The 21,927-nt window shown below is 39.5% G+C and overlaps 1 protein-coding gene across 7 annotated transcripts in view; it reads left to right on the plus strand.

Moving 5' to 3' along the window:
• Positions 1-20,587, plus strand: part of CDC42BPA (CDC42 binding protein kinase alpha) — a 323,215-nt gene extending 302,628 nt beyond the window's left edge. For 5 of the 7 annotated variants that reach the window (XM_065875737.1, XM_065875728.1, XM_065875764.1 and 2 more), the window contains 7 exons: positions 740-837; positions 3,284-3,368; positions 5,487-5,610; positions 6,297-6,414; positions 14,214-14,331; positions 19,255-19,412; positions 19,847-19,978. In XM_065875737.1, the coding sequence (XP_065731809.1) occupies positions 740-837; positions 3,284-3,368; positions 5,487-5,610; positions 6,297-6,414; positions 14,214-14,331; positions 19,255-19,412; positions 19,847-19,978 (833 nt within the window). Of the gene's footprint in view, positions 1-739; positions 838-3,283; positions 3,369-5,486; positions 5,611-6,296; positions 6,415-11,269; positions 11,456-14,213; positions 14,332-19,254; positions 19,413-19,846 lie in introns of all 7 variants that reach the window. The other 2 variants (XM_065875718.1, XM_065875747.1) reach the window with 2 other exon arrangements.
• Positions 20,588-21,927: the final 1,340 nt, after the last annotated feature.

Raw genomic sequence — 21,927 nt, forward strand, 5'->3', positions numbered from 1 at the left:
GGAGAGCCATATATACTTATTACAGAAAAATTAGAAAATCTAGATCAAAAGAAAAATACTTCTACCTACCCAGACTTAACTATTCTTGATGTTTTGTTTCTTCTGAAATTTATACTCTTATCTATGGCATCATATTTAGAATGAATCCTAGTCAGAAAATAATTCAAAGTATTATGTGAATTGTACAGTGGTAATTGGAATTAGAATAAGAATTAGAATATCTGGCTTTTATGAATAGCTTTGCCAAAAATTTAATTCATGACCTTAGCTTAGGTAAATCATTTAATCTTTCTTTGCTTGTGTCACCATTTATTGATGTTCATTCTTTCAGTAAGTATATATTGAGCATCTCCTGTGCCAGATGCTTTATCATACTTTGATAAATGTGACCATAACACTTACCTGAAGATTTCTCTACTTCGTAAGTTGTTTAACTACTTTAGGAATCAGTTACTTAAAATGTAATGAAATTCCTTTATAGAACTAGTCTGGGGCAAGGGAATAATATACTCTTGGTGTTAACAGACTCCTACTGTATTATAATGGCCTTAAAACCTCTTCATTTATGATTTACGGGGTTTTTTTAACTTCAAAAATGTATTGATGTGGCTACTGTATGTTAGCAATAGGATTTTGGTGGGATTCCACTCTACACTTCTTTAGCATAAATCTTTCAAAATGTTTGGGGTTTGGCAGTTAAAAGTAACCAGCCAGCTGTTTTCTCCTTCCCATCTCCCAGGTTACAATGCACCGTATCTCTCAGTGTATAGTGAAAATGCAGTTGATATCTTTGATGTGAACGCCATGGAATGGATTCAGACTCTCCCACTCAAAAAGGTAATTTAACACTAAAAAATGAGCTAAGTGAACAAATGATTATAAGTGAAACACTAGTATGACTATTTAGCTAGTTTTCACTAGTTTAGCATTTTCTGTCACATGTAATAACATAATTGGTAATCTGGGACTTAGCTAAGAGTAGAAAAAAAAGAAAAATCAAGCTGGTTAATTTTACAGGTAGCTCAGCACCATATTATTTTTATTACATTTTGTTTCACTATATAACGTATGATTATTATAATAATGAACAACTAGAATATATTCTACAACTTAAAATGTCAGTGTTATCTTCCACTTTAGTTTAAGGAGCTCTGAAGGAGTATATTATTTGTAATTTTACTGTTTTTCACATAATGGTATGCAATTTTAATCCTGTGAGGGCAAATTTCATGGGCTAGAAAAGTGATTAAAATTAGAACCAATGCTCTGTATAAGCATCTCATGATTAAAAAATAAGGGTTTCACACATTCCTAATAAAATATAATATTTTCCTTTAACATTTCCCTATGATAACATAAAGAGAATTTTTACGAGTATAGAATGGCTGTTTTGCAACAATGAAGAATAATAGTTTCATGTAAGTATATGCAGCATGTGTCATTAGTTGCAGGGCAGGGTTTAGAAGAATGGGTAAAAGAAAGTAACCAAGATCTTATTTCAAAATCTGCCCCAATTTTAAACCATAACAGCAGTGGGAAAAGCTCTTGTAAATGCTGCCACATTTTATAAAACAACTAAATATGGTCCTCGCGTTTATAAATCCGGGCTGGTTACAATTAGTTTTCCCTTTTATGTTTATCGTGTGAATTTTGAAGTATATATAAAAGAATATATGATCTTTATGAAGCATAATAATAAACTGATCACTTATGAACTCACCTCCTAACTTAAGAGCCAGAACATTACCAGTTTCACTGAATCTACTTGTGTATTTTTCCCTTACCCTGATTATTGTGTTTATCATTCCCTTGCTTTTCTTAAAATACAGAATTTTTTGTATATTTAAATATTTCTAAACAATATATTGTTCAGTTTTGCTTGTGTTTGAGATAATAAAATGTTATGTTGTATATCATCTTCTGCCTTGCTATCTTAATATATTTACTGTTGCTAAGATTCATCCATGTTACATGTACTATATATATATATGTACACACACATATATATATTTCATTGCTTTTCACTACTGTAAAATATTCTGTTGGGTGAATAGATCACAATTTATTTGTCTGATTAGCAGACATGTGAATTATTTCCCAGCTTTCTGCTATTATGAACGTTGCTGTAGAAGTCATATATGTCTTCAGGCGCGTATGTGCAGGAGTTTCTTTTAAGTCATGTGCCTGGGAACGAAATTGATGGGACATGGAGAATGCACGTGTTCAACTTTACAAGATAGTGTCAAATTATTTTCCAAAGTAATTGTACCAGTTGACACTCCCATCATCAGTATATAAGAGTTCTTAATGACCCATACCGTTGTCAGAATTCATAATTTTATAACCATTTATTTATGGTTATAAAGTGATATCTCATTGACGTGTTCGTTTGCATGTCCCCAATTAACAATGTTGCTGATAATCTTTCGTATGTTTATTCATCGTTCATATTTCCTCTTCTGTGAAATACCTGGTCATGTTTTTTGCTCATTTTCCTGTTTGGTCATCTTTTGATTTATTGAAATTATTCATATGTGGTAGATACTGGTTTAGTAATGGGTGTGGTGAATCTTTTCCCTGTTTGTGACCTATCTGTTAATTTTTATAGTGTATTTTGTGAACATTTGTTATTGCTTGAAAATTCACTGTTATAAATTTTAATGTAATGTCATTCTTATCCTTTTTACATTTATCTTTTTTTTCTTAAGAAGCTCTTTCCTACCTCATGGTCATAAAGATAGGACCTTTATTTTCTTTCAGAAGTTTGAAAGTTTTGCCTGCTGTATTTATGTCTCTGTTCCATTTAGAATTGACTTTTTGTGTATGGTGTGAAGTAGGGATTCAGTTTCATTTGTTCCATATAGATACCCAGTTGCTCCATCACCATTTATTGACAGTCCCTCCTTTCCCCAGTGATGTACAATTTCATCTCTGTCATGTGTGTATATTTAGTTCAAATAAGATTCATAAAGTAGCTGTATGAATATCTTATTATCATCGTCTGGTACTAATGGCTTTAAAAAGTCAAATTTAAGGTTTAAATGTATTTATGCTTTTTCTTTTTTTGCCCAGAATATTCTTCCTTTAAAATGTTATCATTATAACTGTGTTAGTTCAAGTTAGATAATTTTATGCCTTTCTAGTCAGAATTGTTGATTTCCTTCCTAAAGAGGAAGGATAAATTAAAGGTCTTAATAGTGTGTGCCTTATAAATATCTCCAAAGTTGTATGATTTAATTTTTGAATTTTGTTGAAATACTAATTTTATTTTTTATTATTTTAGGTTCGACCCTTAAACAGTGAAGGATCATTAAATCTTTTAGGGTTGGAGACGATTAGATTAATATATTTCAAAAATAAGATGGCAGGTAAGAAAATACACATTAGTAGGAGAGCTTCATAGAAGTATTCAGGTGTATCTTACTCCAAAGTCTGTATAGAAGTATTCATAAATTTATGATCTTTTCTGGTGGATCTAGTTAATGAAGATGTAATTATGGTACATTATGTATTTAGAATAATATTTTGACTTAAATGTAAGTAAAAACATTGGCATTAAGAAAACACATTAAGGGGCTTCCCTGGTGGCGCAGTGGTTGAGAGCCCGCCTGCCGATGCAGGGGACGCGGGTTCGTGCCCCGGTCTGGGAAAATCCCACATGCCGCGGAGCGGCTGGGCCCGTGAGCCATGGCCGCTGAGCCTGCGCGTCCGGAGCCTGTGCTCCGCAATGGGAGAGGCCACAACAGTGAGAGGCCCACGTACCGCAAAAAAAAAAAAAAAAAAAAAAAAAGAAAACACATTAAAATGTTTATATCAGTTATCTCTGGGTAGTGGGATTATTATATTCCTTATGCTTTTCTTTTTTCCCCCATATTCTCCCAATAAATTTGTATAGTCTATCAAAAAAAAATTCCATCAAAAGTTTGTCATTTTTGTTCTGTTTGTTTTTAAGTACTAAGATACATACAAAAATTGCTTGGCTTCAGATTTGATGCTCTGGTATATCCTCTTGGCACTGGAGGCTTCTTGGTATACAGACTGGTGACTGTAGGAAAAGTCCTATGCTAAGAGGATATTGCAGTATGACTGGAGAAAAGATATTCAGGTATTAGACAAGATTAAATCCACCCTCTCCTCACTGTATGTAACGATTGTAGAATGTGTCCATAACCCAATTTGTCTCTATAGGATAAAACCTATTCCAACTCGTCTTTTTTTATGCTCTCATCTTTCTGCTCTAGGCTAGGAGTAAAGGTGGAGCTAGGAGAAGGAATACCTGACAAAATTTCAACATAGTTGTCTTATCCTTTGAAAAGGAAAGGAAATCCGATTTCCTGGAGATTCTATTTCTCTGTCTTGTCTGTTTCTCTTTCATCCCTCAGGAGCCCAAAGTGCTCTTGCAGTCCTCTGGCTGTCCAAAATCTCCCGTTGCCACTGCAACTCACCAAGATCTGCTTCACCCTCATAATTCTCAAATTCCAACTCTCAAATTCTCATCTACTTTTAAAATTTTATTCTTTTAACATTTGCTGTTAGGAAAGCAATCTGATAAAGCTATTATTATGATACAAGGAGAATGTTGCTTTTTTTTACTAATCATCTTGCTTTGGCTTGCCTTACAGGCCCCTTTGGCTTCTTCCTACTACATTTTTCTCATTTTAGCTTTTTGGGTGTTATAAACTTCTAAAGATTGGCTTTTCTCTTTTTCCTTACCTTATTTAGAGAATGGAATTCATCATGTTGTGGATACAGTTTTCTGTTTTAGAGGATGTTCACCATATCCCAGCATGTTTTGGGAGCCCATGGCTAAGAGTTTTGTTTACTTCTAGGTATTAAAGTTGAGATAGATGGGCATTAGGTGACTAAGTGTACATAAGTAAGTATCCCCTGAAGATCAGGAGAGTAGAAATAGCAATAAGATTCTCACTTTTAGTAAAGGAAGCTGGAAGAAACACAATTCCTGTCCTTTACTCCACATCTTGCAAATTGGATCTGCAAAGGACATGTTTTAATATATAAAAAAAATTTTAACTGTTATCATTTTCATGGATAATTTACCATTTATTATGCAGGTCAACAATAAGAGCTTTTTAACACCCTAAGCCATTGAAACCAATACTGGGAAGGTGGGAGAAGATGGTGTAGAGATATTGGGGGTGGAGTGGCCAAAGTGATAGGACACCAAGGCAACTACGTTTTCCTTTTTTTCTTCTAGTAAAATTGTACCATTTTATGTTTATAATCAAGTAAAGGTGAAAATATACTCTGTAAGCTATATTTAATTTCAGCATATATTTGTTTACATATATTTCATTGAAAATTATTACTTATTTACTATGATTTATCAGCACAACTTTAAAAAATCAGAATTGCATATACTTGTTTAATTGATTGATGTTTGTACTGTCTTGGAGATTAATGGATGAAAAGCATTTTAGCACTTTAAAGAACATCATTGTTCTTTGTATTTTTTTTTTTTTTAACAGAAGGGGATGAACTGGTAGTTCCTGAAACATCAGATAATAGTCGGAAACAAATGGTTAGAAATATTAACAATAAGAGGCGTTATTCCTTCAGAGTTCCAGAAGAGGAAAGGATGCAACAAAGGAGGTAGATATTTAATTCATACTCATCTAAAGATGCTTATAGCATCAGAAGGACTATTTGGTAATAATACTGTATTTGATTTGGAAGGAAAATTTGATCTCTGAAAGTCTGTCATCATCATCTATGGTGTTAAAACTGCAATAATGAATGTATTTCTCAGTGTAATTTTAATTGATACTTCCCAAGTTGTGAGTATGTACTAGATTAAAGTACCATATTTTGATTTATTTCTCTTTGTATATGGAATAGTTACAATTTTTAGAATGTGGGCTTTTATAAACATAGAACATACCTGTGCAGATTAACTATTCTCATGACCAAACAGAAATAGGCTTGTAGTGTTTCCAGTGACATATAAAAACATTTCTAATATATTAGCAATTATTTTAAAAGATGTACATAAAATGTTCAGAATTATCTGTAAAATAGAGTAGAGCTTCTTTGATATTTAAACACTAAAATAACCCTCTCTGTTTTCCCACCAAAAATCATAAGATCTTTTTTAAAATTTAAAACAAAATCTTCTAAGTAAATGTTTAACTTAGTATATTCTATTATTTTAATTCTATCCTTATTAACATGATCTCAGTTTATTTTTATGAAAAAATTTAAGTGTACTTAATTTTTCTCTGAAAATGTCTAGATTGGTCATGGAATAAAAGTGTTTAAACAGGTGTTTTCTCTTACAGGGAGATGCTGCGAGATCCAGAAATGAGAAATAAATTAATTTCCAACCCAACTAATTTTAACCACATAGCACACATGGGTCCAGGAGATGGAATACAGATTCTAAAAGACCTGCCCATGGTAAGAGAAATGAAAAGTGAATGTGAATATAAATGGGGTTAACACAAAGTTGGAGGGGGGAGGGGGTGGATGCATATGAGTGTGTGTGTGTGTGTGTGTGTGTGTGTGTGCACTTAAATACATATAAGACCTAAAAAGACATATTAGTATAATGAGGAAATGTTTATCTCAATATATCACAATATATGTAAGATGCATAATGACATAGCTGATGAGAAAAACATAAAATATAGATGTGTATCAAAAACCAAACATATCAAGTTCTTATTTAGTTGAATACCCTATATACTTCTCCCATACCTAGATTTACTATTGTTGGAGAAATAAACCACCAGATTTGGAGACATTCTATACCAAGATTCAGAACTTTGTTACCAAATTACTAAAATTTCACTAAGTTTAGCAATTCAACACAGATGTTTGCCCCCCAAAGAACTACATTAGCTTGATCATTAATGGTCACGCCTCTCATCTGATTATGAAATTACATCTTTTTCCTCTGCCCATTACAGATGTGTTGCCTAGTCAGTCTTATATTTAAAAAAAGTACAACATAGGAAAACTGTTGTGTTTTTTTTAACAACATGAAGATTGGATTCTTGGACCTAATATACTGAGATTAAGAACATTAGTGGAATTAGCTAATTATCCAAGCTCTGTAACATTCCAGTATCATGGTACTCTCAACAAACTATTGAAACTTAAACATGACTCTTTTGATAGGTGGTGATAGCATCTAGATTTTGCACAGAATTTTAGGCATAATTTAAATGCTATGACAGTTTGGGAGGTGATGTGTAAATCTCGACCCAAAGCTCTTTCTAAGGAAGTCTGTGTTAATTACCCACATTACTTAACTCTACTGTGACAGAAGATATAGACATGTGTCACTGACAGAAAAAATAATAGGTAATACAGTTTGTACAGTCAAGTTTTTTTAGTAAAAAAGTTAAGCTCTTAAAGGTAGTTTTTGCATTTCTTTCATAGGGGGAACCAAAAAAATCTGCACTAATTTGAGCCTGAGTTCCACATCATAAATATCTCAATTAACCAGTTGCCCTGTTTATGAATGGATGTGATGTTCTTACTGTCATTGTTTTTTCATCATCATCAAGACATTATTATACGATTATAGTACCATTACTTCCTTTCAAATCATTCACAATAGTCAGTTAACCTTTTGAAATGGGGATTTTTTATTAGCCGTGCTAGGTAGATATAAATAAAGTATGCAGAAAGATTACAGCCAATCTTGATACAGTAATTAAAATGAAGTAAGAAATTTAAGGCTGAGCATAACTGTTAAGCTGAAAATATTGAGAATAAATAAAGGCTGAGTTGACATGGTTAACTGTTACACTTATCTATCATATCGAAAAGCTATACTACTTTTACAGCTTTAGCCTGGGGATGAGAGTTCAGATTTTTCTCCATTCTTTTCCCATTCTGAACATTTACTTAAGTCCTCAGTCTGGTTTTCCTTTATTCTCAGAAGTAAACGGAGCAGAACCACGCGGTCCAAAAGCTTCTGTCATTTTTCCTTACAGAAGCTACAAGGTCAGGTACAAGGTACCTTAGGAGAGAGAATTTTTTAATTGTGATAAACAGTTGAAATGTGAATATATGTATAGCTTATATTTGATAGATCAATGTGAAAATTTTTGAAATTTAGTTAGTAAATAGTTTTTCAACATCTGCTATGTAGGTAGCATTATGGAGGGATAGAGGCATACAAATTTCAAACACATCCATATGTTGCAAAGCAACATATCAGCAAATACAAAATTATTTCAGTAGTGAACGAGGTTTTAGTGTGTATTATCCTTTTAAAATTAAACTTTCTTTCACACTTGCTTCATTCTGGTGTACAAAAAAAGAATAGTACGGTTTTCCTCTCATGTATTCCAATAACATAGCAAGAAGAATTATGGAAAATTTTTCTATAAATTCTGTTATATCCCACAGTATGTTCCTTAAGGAGAAATAGTTTCAGGATTTAATAAAATGTTCCTCTGCTTGACCAGGAGGACTGAAAAATCAGTTTGCTAATGTTCCAGAATTTTTTTCAGACCTTCATTCACAGTAAGACTTGGTCTTTCTACACCCTGAATAAGCACACTGAAGCAAACTGTGAAATTTCAAACATTATAAGAACTTTCATATCCCAGCATCCCTCCTTTTTCTCCCTTCACCCTCCCACCACGTAAAGTAAACGAAATCTCTATTTTGTCATTGTTGTTGTTCAGAATAAGGTCCATTCTTAATTACTGGGCAAAACAAGTTCAGATAGCATTTCCCAAAGATTCAACATCAATCTGACCCCATGACACAGGGCCTCCTGTGCTGGCTGCTTATTCCCATTAGACCTCTTGATTTTTAGTATTAGTGTCACTGATTTTGTTAACCCATGACTGCCTTGCTGGTTCTTTTTGTAATTAACACAAGTGACTCTTTACCCTAGAGGTGCAATCCAGTTTTTAATGTTCCTTTCATTCCTTTCATATTTTCTTATCACATAAGCACTTTTGAATGTCCAGGACAAGAAGTTGGTGTAAATTTTTGAAACCTGTTCACCTGTGCGTGTAGTTTTGTAGCAAAGATGTTATGTGTCTGAACTCCTGTTCTTTATTTTCACCTGACTTTCTTCCTTTTACTAGCAAAGAACATAAAAGCTGGGGGTTTTCATAGGCATCCATTTAATCACTTAACAAATATTTTTTGATATACTGTCATGCCAGACCTGTACCTACCTTGGAGTAGACACTGGTAAACGACACAATAATATGCATGTCTGAAAAGCAAATAATATACATGTCTGTACCTGTGTGTGTATGTGTGTGTGTATGTATATGTGTGTGTGTATACATGTATTAAAAAGCTTGTGATATTTTAATATAGTCTCAGATTTTAGTATGTTCTTTCCACTGTAATTTCTATATTTAATGAACTATTTTCAAAAATGAAGATGAATTTAATTCATCTAACATTAACATGTATAGGAAGCACTTTCAAATACCAAAGCTATGATGTTGTCATTCGTGCAAAGAGCATGTACCCCAGAAATTTTTATGTTTAACTTATTCAAATCAGTATTGCCTTTCTCTGAAATACTTAAAAGCTTAGAGAGTTTATTGAATGTCTTTGGAAGCTTATTCTGTTTCCTTTGTACCAAAATGATGCTGAAAAGGGTTGTTTGCCTCATGAATGTAGAAAAGATAGTAAGGGTAAGGAGTCATTTTTTTCTTTTATCTCCTATATCAAATGTGTCTTAGTGAGCCAAGAGAATATAAGCAATTAATATAAAACAGCATATATGTCTTACAAGTACATACTGTAGTAGTTTCCTTGAATCCTTTTTGTCATTTACCTTTTTTCATAAGTGGGTACTTGTAATAAAGAATAGATTTGTCTCTAGTTGAATGCAAGAGTAATATTTTATCTCTAAAAGATTTATTTTTTTTAGCACATAAAATTTCTCCTAGCCTTTTACCCATTCCTAAAATTGTTAACAAATAAAATTTCAAGCTCGGTGACCTTTTAGACCTTTATGAAGTAGTTTTACTTCTTAAAGTTACATTTATATCAATAGTTTTATCTTTTTGAAAAGAACCTTAGAAAGTACTGGTTTCACTCACATCTCTAAATTTAAAACACCTTATATAGAAGGCTTTCTTTTAAGCTTCCCTAATTTACCAGATTTTTTTTTTTTTTTTTTTGCGGTACGCGGGCCTCTCACTGTTGTGGCCTCTTCCGTTGCGGAGCACAGGCTCCGGACGCGCAGGCTCAGCGGCCATGGCTCACGGGCCCAGCCACTCTGCGGCATGTGGGATCTTCCCAGACCGGGGCACGAACCCGTGTCCCCTGAGTAGGCAGGCGGACTCTCAACCACTGCGCCACCAGGGAAGCCCAGGATTTTTTTTTTTTAACAAAGAAAGCTCATCTGAACTCGTGAGAATATCAGTCAGCGTGTCTCTGGGAAGTCATTCAGCCTGTCTCTAATGAAGAGATAGTAGGATGTTTTCCTGAAGCACAGTTGTTCTCAGAAACTGAACTTTGAAAGTTCCCATTATAGAAGGTGACTGGGTGGTGAGCGACAGTTCCCAAATGTTCCCAAGTTATTTTAACATGAAAAACTAGAGCCCTTGTTTTCAAAAACTTTCTTCTATGTCTTCAGTATTACATTATTTCACTTTTTAAAAATACACCTGAACATTGCAGAGAAGGTTGTTCTCTTGTTAAAAACAAACATGTTCTTTGGGTGTCTAAGTGGAGATAAGCTTGGGCTACTTAAAGGTAAACCAATAAGTGCTATATTCCACAGTTACTATTTCTGTTACGGGAAGATAAGATCAGTAAAAGCAAACACATGTCAAGTCTATAAATACCAGGAAATGGCTTTAGTTTCTAAAGGAACAGTTTCATAACGCTTTTGGTGAGAGGCTGGTTGTAGGATCACTTGTTCTTTTCTTTAATTATTTCTCGCTTTTTCTATCCCTAATGTTTTTGGTAGATTTTTGCCATGTTTAGATTCTATCACATAGGAAAATACTGAACTAAATTTTGAAAATCTACTTGTATCTCTGAAAGTCCAGTTTCTACTCAGCTTGATAGTAATAAGAGAGAATACGTTTATGAGGCAAATGATTTTTTGCAAATCAGCTCTTTAGGTAACTGGCAAGAGGATTACAAAATTTAACTTTCTAAGGCCTAAAAGTATTTCATTATGGATTCAATTCTTGATGTGAGATACTTACTTCATTTTTTCTACATGCATGTTGTCTGAAATGTCACATATATCCAGTGAATCCATTTCATTACCTCATTACCTTTTTCTTCTTTCTGTTGTTTTTGATAGCCGGGTTTCCCTTATCCATCCCCTCATCATCACTCCGGTCTGATCTCCTCTCCGATCAACTTTGAGCACATCTATCACATGACTGTTAATTCTGCTGAAAAATTTCTCTCTCCTGATTCCATAAACCCTGAATATTCCCCGTCTCTACGCTCTGTCCCCGGTACACCAAGCTTTATGACTCTGAGGGTATGAACAGCTGAGTTAGGTGTTAACTTGTACTAACCATGTGCGGATCTCTGCCTGGCTTCATAAGTAACACCGCCAACGGGGTACATTCTGTGAACGTTTCCCTTTGGCCTGTTTCTCTGTTGCCAAACTTCTGTTCTTCCTCTGCCTCCTCTTCTGTCTTGGAGTTCTACTTTTTTCTTCTTTTGAGGAAAAAGATGAGGATTTGGGAAGATTTCAGTTTTATTTCTAAAACAGTATTGGAGGTTTTTCTATTTTTTAATAAAACATCATCCCATCATGATATTTTTCATTACGGATACCATAAGAAATAGCCCCTGAATAAGTAAATCTTTATTCTATTAAAAACAAACAAAAAAGGGATGTAGAATTTCTGAATTCTGTATTGCTCCTTACCCTAAAACCAGTTCAGTTCAGAGAGATTTTTTATATTTAGTGAAGTTAAAGTCTATAGAAGGGCCTGTCCAAAGGCCTTTTATCTACAATAAACCCCTTCTTGGAAAGCTCACAATTCTCAAAATTATAAAGTATAATAGTACCAGTGAATAACAGGAAAAATTAGCAAAAGAAGGTAGTCTTACTAATCTTTGAGTTGCTGATGCACCTTTAATTCCAGCCAGGATCCAAGATAAGAGAAGTCAATCAACAAGAGAAAAAAACACAGTGTGCTGCATTCTGAAGGACCGTGGTACCTGCCACTGGGTCCTTCCACGCAGCCTTGCATCTTTGTAACTAGTGTCTCTGCAGTGGGCTGGAGAGCAAGTGGGCCATTCAAGCTGAATATCTATACATCTGTCAAGAAATATGTACTGACTTCAAGGGAGCATTTTCTCAAGTTTGTTTTGCAGATAATAAAATATTTAGATTGTATCATGCAAACGCATTTACTCTGGCTTAGAAAAAATTAGCATCCGTTTTTTATTTGTGTATTTAGTAAAGTAATTTTCCAATAAGAAAACTACCTGTAGGGTGAGAAGTTTACTTTTGTATTTTTGTTTGCATTCTAAATTGTGATGTTTTGTCATTGTTATCGACATTAAACTATAATGTCATTTAAGTGTCTTATTTCACAAGATAAGATCACTTATGATAAACGAAGCTTCAATTTGCTTGGTAACAAGTTTCAGGGAGTGGATTCTAGGGGAAGTTGTATAAACTAATCAGTCAAGAATTTTTGATATAGAAGATGGTGGAAATGTTGCTTAAGTTAGTCTTCTGTAAATAGAAACACTACGATTGGTGGAAGTTTTACCTTAATCTTAAGCATATTTGTGCAGGAAAAGGACTATCAGCTTTGGTTTCACATTACTTCATAATGAAGTTGAACTTCAGCTGAATGAATGATAAACTGTAGGGTTTGGGTTTTGTGTGGGGTTTTTTTTTTTTTCCCCAGAACATATCTTCTGTGTATCATTCTTTTATTACCTCAACATTCAGTGTTACTAAACCACTGGTATTTTTACAGGCTTAATTTTTGCCATTTTTTTCCTAGGGTAGGTTTGTTTTATAGAAAAGGACGACACAAAGGTACCTTAAGGTTAATAGCAAAAACCATAAAAATTTAAAGGTTTACACTGCTATCCGCATCTCTCTTGGACTTGACTCTGCTGCCTTGTATGCATGTCATCGGCATCTCTCAGGGCTGCTCCTATGAGCGGCTGTTGAAATGCTAGCACTGTTTTCTGTTTTAAACTTTTTTATTTTTGTGAGAAAAAAAGGTAAAATGTTTGCTTTAAACAAGTAACACGGTAAGAATTACATGGACTTTGCAAATTTGATATATGAACCAAAATGGCAATAGTTGAATGTAGAGCCACCCAGCCAGCCACATCTCAATACGTGTGATTCTTTAAAATGTACGATTTGGAGTTTTTCAAGATATATTAGTGCATGTTTTCCAGGAGAGGTTAGTGGATGTTTGCTAGCTTTGGCCCTGCATTAGTTGTGTTGCCATAACCTTCTCTCAGGTACCAGCCCTGACACCCCTTCCGGTCTGAAAAGGTTAGGGCCATCAAGGAGACCGTGTTCAGACAGCTGGTCCTACGCACCACCTCTCTAGGTGTGTGTTACTTTCAAAGCACCCTGTGGCTCATTTTCCTCCCTTGGACACCTAAATTATTCAATATTAGATGGGAAACTTCTCACACCAACATTCCCAAGTTAAATGACGTCACCCAGGCTGTGATTGTTAACAAGCGTCATAGTTATGACCCGTGGTGCTACTGTCTCTCCGTGAGGCAGGAAGGCTGCCTGGTGACTGGGAGGGGAACGTGCAAATGGCACTCTCAGTGTCAGGACAACAGAAGGTGTACTAGAGAAGAATGCACTTTTAAGTGGCTTTCTTCTAAATGGGCTTATTCAGCTTTTGAATTATCCTAAGAAAATAAAAATCTCATATGTAGTAAAAGCTTTGTTTCAGTTACCTGCAGAGGTCCATGTAATTCTACATTTCACTGTCACTTCTAACCATGTAACTTTCACTTACTGCACTCACAACAACAAGAAAAAAATTGTTATCTGTTGGTAAGTATTTCAGTAAGTATAAAGATAAGCACTTATCTTTGGTTGGGGTGAGGGTAACCCTAACTCTGTTAGGCCTTTAGTACTTTTGTGGGTGGGAGGGATTATTCTGTTTCTTGTCCTGTATCACTCTGGTCAAGACAACTTTATTTCTTGAAATTAGGGTGAAAAATAGACATCTCTGTAGAAAATCAGTTTCACTCTGGATGAAGAATTTTTCTTTCTCTTTTAATTTTAGAACCCTCGGCCTCAGGAAAGTCGGACAGCATTCAGTGGCTCGGTCAGTATCCCATCTATCACCAAATCCCGCCCTGAACCTGGTCGCTCCATGAGTGCCAGCAGTGGCCTGTCAGCAAGTAAGTGGCCCCAGCTGCAGGAAGCATTTCCATAGCAAGGTAGCAGCCGTGCATTATCGGTGGCCAGTGTCTCAGACCTGGCTGGGTAATGCCTAGTAGGCACAAGTGCAGCTGTTACAAAAATAGTCACAGAATCCTTTTAGAAGTTACAGTCCATGTGGGAGACAGACAAACAGTACTACAAATTGTGATGATAAATGCTCCGAAGGAGGGCTTCCCTGGTGGCACAGTGGTTGAGAGTCCGCCTGCCGATGCAGGGGACGCGGGTTCGTGCCCCGGTCCGGGAAGATCCCACATCCCGCGGAGCGGCTGGGCCCGTGAGCCATGGCCGCTGAGCCTGTGCGTCCGGAGCCTGTGCTCCGCGACGGGAGAGGCCACAACAGTGAGAGGCCCGCGTACCGCAAAAAAAAAAAAAAAAAAAAAAAAAAAATGCTCCGAAGGAAATAAACAGGGGACAGTAATGGAGAGTAACAGGCAGTAGCTGTTGAGGATGAATACACACTTAGAATAATTTGCAAGGTCACGTGCCCGCCCTGGGGGTGAAGTCACATTGACTCATGTTTGATTAACTGAAAGGAGGCGCAGTGGCCACCTGGTAGTGGGCAGGGAGTGACAGAGTAAAGCTCAAGAGGCAGGCAAGGGTCAGATCAAGCAGGGACTTGGGGACCAACATAAGACTTTTTTTATTTTTTTAAAAACACAGTGGGAAACCTCCGAAGAGTTTTAAGTAGGCAAGGACCATTATCCAAGGGCAAGACTGTTCTTGGCCAACAGCTGCTTTTCTGTCACTTTCTCAGAAGTAACCTGGTATTGGCTTCGATCAGAGAGAGTGGGGCGAGTGCACCCAAGCACGTGCAGGCCCAGGGTGGACCCGGGGTAACGCTAACGAAGCCTCCCTCGCTTCCCTGCAGCTGAGCTCTGAGAAGAACAGCCGGTAGTAACTCCACCTCACATTTCAGAGTCATTCAGTTAGAAGCGTATTCGTTGCCTTGTATTCTTGAATGTGAGACATTCGAGTCAGGCCTCCCAGTGCAGACTGAGTGTCGTCCTTCACGCACTGTTCATGCTGAGGACGCCAGTATCAGCACCCGGCTTGTGCCCAGCTCTTGGTTTTAGGCTCTGGCAACACAGAAGTGAAGGGTGCTGGAATACCATTTGTTCTCTTGCTGTGGAACAAATTACCCCAAAATTTACAAGCTTAAAAGAGCAAACGTGGGCTTCCCCGGTGGCGCAGTGGTTGAGCGTCCGCCTGCCGATGCAGGGGACAAGGGTTCGTGCCCCGGTCCGGGAGGATCCCACATGCCGCGGAGCAACTAGGCCTGTGAGCCACAACTACTGAGCCTGCGCGTCCGGAGCCTATGCTCCGCAATGGGAGAGGCCGCAACAGTGAGAGGCCCGCGTACCGAAAAGAAAAAAAAAAAGAGCAGACATCTATTATCTCTCACAGTTTCTGAGGGTCAGGAGTCTGGGAGCTTGGCTGGACGGTCCTGGCTCAGGGCCTCTCAGGAGGCTGCAGTCAGGCTGTCTGCTAGGGCTGCCATCAACTCCGAGCTCAACTGGGACTAGAGAAGCCACTTCCCAGCTCACCCACATGGTTGTTGGCAGGCCTCTGTTCCTCACCAGCGTGGGCCTGAGTGTCCTGGTGACATGGCCTCTGGCTTCCCACAGAGCAAGTGACCTGAGACAGAGAGACCGAGCAGCGGTCTCAGAAGGGACATGCCATCGCTTCTGCAGTGTGCTGGTGATCACACAGACCACCCCCGGAACCGTGGGAGGGACCCCGCCCCGGGCCTGCAAACCAAGGACAGGCGCCTGCTGCAGAGACTGGCTGCAGACGTACAGAGCACGTTCAAGGAGTTTTCTGTCGACAGGCAGAAGCTGAAGGGCACATCTTGTGACTTTCTTGCTGTCATCTCCCAAAGTCATCTCTACGCAGTGTGTAGCCTTGATTACAGTGAAAATATCTAGCCAGTTGGAAAAATGGCAACCATTTTATGAATTATCTTTTTACTAATGGTAGCTCGATAAGATAGTCGATTTACTATAACTCACCAGAAGTTATCAACACTTGACATGCAAAGAAAGTATCACAGTATTAATAGTTAAGTTCATAATCCCTTACCCAAAACTCTTGGAGCCAGATACCTGTTTGCAGAATTCACATTTTTTTATATATATATTTTATAAGGGAATCTACCATATATTACATTCCAAGCAGGATCTAAGACAGCAGCTACAAACAGTATTTATAGAGCAAAATTTATGAGTAGGCACACTATGAATATATAAATAAATGTACTCCTTTTAAGTGAAGTCTGTAATCAGCCTCCGGCCAGTTCAGATTAAGTCTGCCCCCACATGAATTTACGTCAAACTGACGAAAAAAGTTTCGGCTTTTCAGGGCTTTTGGATTTGTGGAATTGCAGGTAAGGATAGGACCTGTCATACAGAGATTTAAAGGGCTGAGTGGTCTTCTCCTTAGGAGCGCTGAAGTGAGGGTCCACTGTCATTGTTGACAATATGCAAGCTACAGACTGGAGCCAGCTCCAAATCCCTGTCAAGGCCTTTAATGCAATAATCAGGCGTGGCCTTCTTGAGATTCTTGGTACCGAGCTGTTCGTATAGAGGTTAAGAGGAAGAGCAGCCCGGGAATTCCAGGGGGCATCTCCTATTCAGAGTGCTTCTTGCTGGCTTCAGGAATAGCCCAGCTCACGTAAAGAATTTCCAGTAGGACAGCCTGCCAAGAGAGACACAAGAAGAAACGGGGTTCCGTGTTGTCAACCTCCAGAACCAGAAGCACAGGCTCTTCCAGGGCCAGACTTGCGATGGCTTCCTGACTGAAGTCAAATTAACACAGAGCTTTCCACTGTGACTACCCGCTCCTGTCAGTGACAGGCTCACTGGGGAGCCTGCAGACTCTCCTAGAGGTCATGTAGAGTTAGACACCGTCACCCCAGGAGATCTGGGGCCCAACCCCCCGAATCACCATCTAGAACTCTTTGGGAGAGACCCTGCCTGAGTTGGGACCACAGTTTTCAGATTGTCCCCCTTTGCTGTTCAATCAAAACGGCCCATCTCAATTTTTTAAGATTAGGGTGGTTGAGTGTAATTTTTCTCTGGAAGGAATATTCCCAAAGTTAAAAAAGAAAAAAGAAAGAAAAGAAAAGAAAAAGTGTAAATCACAGAGGTGGATTAAGTTCTCCATTCTATAAACGATCACTAGGACGGAGGAAAAGAGCCCAGTAAGTGCGTACTAAGCTCTGGGCAGCCCCCTCACACACCTTCCGTCTCACGTTTCATTCTCCGTGTATTGAGCGCTCAGTTCCCACAGAAATCCCATAAGGTAGAATTTACTTTCTTATTTACAAATGAAGAAGACTGAGACTTAGATAAAATAACTGGCTTAAGGTCACACAGATTAGTAAGAAGAGCAGCAGAACTCTGGCGGTTTGGGTTTTTTATTCAGAGTGACAAAATTTTTAAAATAGGAACTTACATTACAGCTTTTGTCAAATTGAGCACTGAACTAGGCATGGAATTCAAAGAGAAATTATACAAAGTGATTTATGCCTTCAGTTAGGTTGTAATCTAAGGAGACATAAGATCCACAGCAAAAAAGTAAAGAGTACATAGCCAAAGAAACACATCCACAAATGAAAGTCAGTATATGTCTGGTGACAGACGGCTTAGAAACTGGATGGAGTGTTGGAAGTAAGATTAAGTCAGTGGTTCTCAGCCTGAGATGCATTCTAGAATCATCAGAAGGGCTTTTAAAAGTTAAGTCAGAAATTATGTTATTATTGGTCTGGGATGGGGCCCAGGCACTGGTATTTTTAAAGCTCCGTAATGGAATATGAAGCATACAACCAGTGTTGGTAACCTCTGCAATAAGTAAATTATGGTGACACAGCTGAGGGGCTCAGGAAACAAACCGAAACTAGAAGGAAGCTGGGGGAGATCACCAAGGACAGGGCTTCAGCAGGCCGGCTTCACAGTCTATATATACCTCGTAGTTGTGCTAAAACCTCGACGCAGTCTCACAGTCTTTTTTGACCAGTGATCTTAATATTGCAGCTCAGCAAGATTAAAACATTTTTCAGTAAAAACTAAAGAATAGTAGGGAATGCTAAGCGTTTTAAACAGGTACTCACAATACCCCAATATTTCTAAGCATTTTTTGGGCATGGTGCCAGCCCTCCTTTGATGTACCCCAACTCTAAGATCAAAATAGAGTGTGATTTTAAAGAAACTCACCTCATTTTTGTATCCCAGGCTTTTTGCCCTGTGGAATGAAAATGCTTCTCTTCTGTTCCTTTGTGTGTTTTATGAAAATCCTCTACAAGTTAAGTGACAGTTACGCATCATCAGGTGGCATGGTCCTCACTTCCGGAAGCTGTTCTGTTCTGCGTCATCGTTCAGCACGTGTGTTTTGAGCACCTGCTGCATACCCGGTCCTGCCCCGGGTCCTGCAGAGGCAAAGACCGTCCTTCTATTAAAAGAATGGCAAGGCACATAATTACGACATAGGACCCGAATGCTCTGAAAGAGGTGGTAGGAAGTGCCGTAGGTGCTCCAGGGAGTAGGAAAGAAAACTCACTAAGGCAGTAGCACGTGGGTGGAGACTGGAAGGATTGATCCTGTGGAATTGTCTAGCAAGCAGGGCAGCCTGGGCACGGCCAGTGAGAGCAGCGGCCTGGTGAGTGCTGCCCGCTCACCCAGCAGCCCTGGCGGCTGGGCTCCGAGGTGGGCTTGGGTATCAGGGTAACGCAGCTGGACCCACTGTCCATCAGTGAAGGGCTGTAAGCGGGAGGATGACCCCAGGGCAGCGGGAAGGATGGATCGTCACCTCAGCAGTCTGTGCACTTTCTAGAGGATCGTCCCCTTCTGCACGTATAAAGTTTCACCTGAACGATGTGCTTATAGGGTCATCCGCACAGAACGGCAGTGCATTAAAGAGAGAATTCTCTGGAGGAAGCTACAGTGCAAAGCGGCAGCCCATGCCCTCTCCGTCAGAGGGCTCGCTGTCCTCGGGAGGCCTGGACCAAGGAAGTGACGCCCCGGCGAGGGACTACGACGCAGAGGTGAGTACCGCGTGGGCAGTACCTCTGTCTGGGGACAGGGGTTTGGAGAAGTCCTGAACGAGAAAAGGCGAGCGCGTTTCCCAAAGCCGGTCCACCGCCTTGAGCCTGGCCTCCGCTGCCGCAGCGATCAGCCGCTCACTGCGGCGGGGGTGGCGGAGCCAGTCACTTGGGTTGCAAACTGCAGTTTCCCTGGAGGTGTTCAGACTTCTAATAGCTTTTGTATGAAAATGCCCTACGTTTCTAAAGACCTGCAGAAGGGCCTATGAGCGTTTGTTATCTTCTGTGCCTCTTACTCAGCTCAGAAAAGGGGCTTTCTACCGACAGGAGAAAAGTCACGTCAGTTCATTGGCCAGGGTGGCTGGAGGGGAGACGTGGTGGCCTGAGCCCCTCCCGCCCCTCTGCTGCCCCCTGACGTCTTCCTCTGGGCCTCACAGGACTCTGATTCTCCGAGGCATTCCACGGCTTCCAACAGTTCCAACCTGAGCAGCCCTCCCAGCCCGGTGTCGCCCCGGAAGACCAAGAGCCTCTCCCTGGAGAGCACCGACCGCGGGAGCTGGGACCCATGAGTGGCCTCTGCTCTCAGACCAGACGCCGGAGCAGCGGCCGCTCTGGGCTCCTTCCCCTCACTCACCCTGTGCTCTCACTGTCATCTCCCACCACCCCTGCCTGGAAGCGCCAGGGCCGCAGCAGTAGCAGGCGGGGACTCAGGAATTCTGCCTCTAGGACTCACATCCACGCGCCCCTCGACTGAAGAGCAACAGCTGTAAAGGCAGACTTTCATTGAGCAGCTCAGATGAATACCGATTTCATTTCGTACACTTAGCGTTGCTTTCCAGAATATTTCCCCCCTTCCCTGAAAGGTAGCTTAAGTAGGCAGATTACACAAATGTAAGCGATAAGAATAAGATTAGACAGCCATTGTTTTCACAGTAGAGCCTCATTGTAGCCCTGAGACAGCACGTGGGGCTCGCCGGTGGGCCCCGGGCACGCCATGCCCCTTCAGCACCACGGTGAATGTCGACCTGATCGTTGCCAGTAAATCCCTGTTCACTAAAACGATGCATATTTTACTACAAAATAGAGTTTAACTAAATACACAAATGTAGAGGTTAAATACCGACTGTATATAATAAAAAGAAGCATCTTGTATTCAACAAAAGATGGATGCATATATGAGACAGAGATCATTTAATTTAAAGCAATGTATTGTTTCTTGTCTGTTTTCCACCTAAGTAATCAAAGGGTAGAAAGGCCTCCAGCTGACGTTTACAGAAGGAGAGCGAGAGGAGTGAGAGCTCCCCTTAGTGCCGTTCCTCACACTGGTCGCAGTCACCTGGGAGCTTTAGGGAATGTTCCAAGGCTTTGGTTTCATCGGTTTGGAGTGTGACCTGGAAACCAGACTTTTAACATTTGAAGCCTCTTCAGCAGCATCATTAAAAGGCATATTTACTTCTATCCAAGACATTGCTTTTTCTAGCAGTAGAGTTTGAACCACACTTCTCATTTATTACTGTATTTTGGTATCTTCTGCTGATGAATGTAGAAATGCAGTTTTGTCACCTTCTGGATCCCTTCCACCTGAAAGGACACAAGGAATGTCGTAGTTTCTGAAGGTCCATAAAAGGGTTCATAAAAGTGCTTTTTCTCCTTGGCGAAACCCCTTACTCTCTGAGTGGCAGCGAGGCGTCTGGCCCCCAGCCGAGCCAGCTTCTCAGGGAGGGGTCTGTTTTGAGGGGGGGTGTGAGCTTCCTCAGATAAGCCTGGGAAAGGGGGTTTAGTTACCAAATAATGTAAAACCTCAAACGCAAGGACTTGACCAGCCTTAACCAAATACTCTTTCCCGCACCCAGTGGGAAATGGACATGCTCAGCCCGGGCGCGGGCAGGAAGTCAGCCCAGCGTGGCCACCTCGACTGCTGAAGCTTTTCCTCCCTCGGTTGCTGTGTTGTGGTGTTAGTCACATTCCCATTTGGACTCCCGCTGTTTTAATTACCACAAGGAAATGAGACGCAGGACCAGGACCTTATGTCTCCAGAGTCATTTCACCGGTTAAGCACATGAGTAGAGAAAGAGAGAGAAATAAAACCATTTCATGGCAGTAAAGAGAATCTGCCTCTCTTTTACTTTTTAATCTAAATTGCTCTGAGAAATAGAAACAGATTTTCTGCTCTCTTCTTTAAAATTCAGCTAAAATGGAAGCATTTTCCTGCAGTGGCTTGTCTGAATTGCAGTGTGGGAGCACCGTCGTTTCACCCCTGCCCCCTATTTCACATCTTTCTCCTCGGCAGCAGCTGTGCCGGCCTTCCCCACCACAAGCCACAGGGAGCTATACTGTTTGCACTGATGCCACTCTCTGGAACAGGTTACTGAGGTTCAGTGAGGGAAGAAAGGATCCTGTTTGGGGGTTATATTATAAAATGTTACAGTAGAGAATTTAAAAATAATAACAGTTTTGACGTTGGAACTTGGTGCTTGCTCAGATTTGATTGTGTTTTACTTTGGATGGGCATAAATTA

Source organism: Phocoena phocoena, chromosome 1 (assembly GCF_963924675.1).
Source record: "Phocoena phocoena chromosome 1, mPhoPho1.1, whole genome shotgun sequence".
Taxonomy (NCBI): Eukaryota; Metazoa; Chordata; class Mammalia; order Artiodactyla; family Phocoenidae; genus Phocoena; species Phocoena phocoena.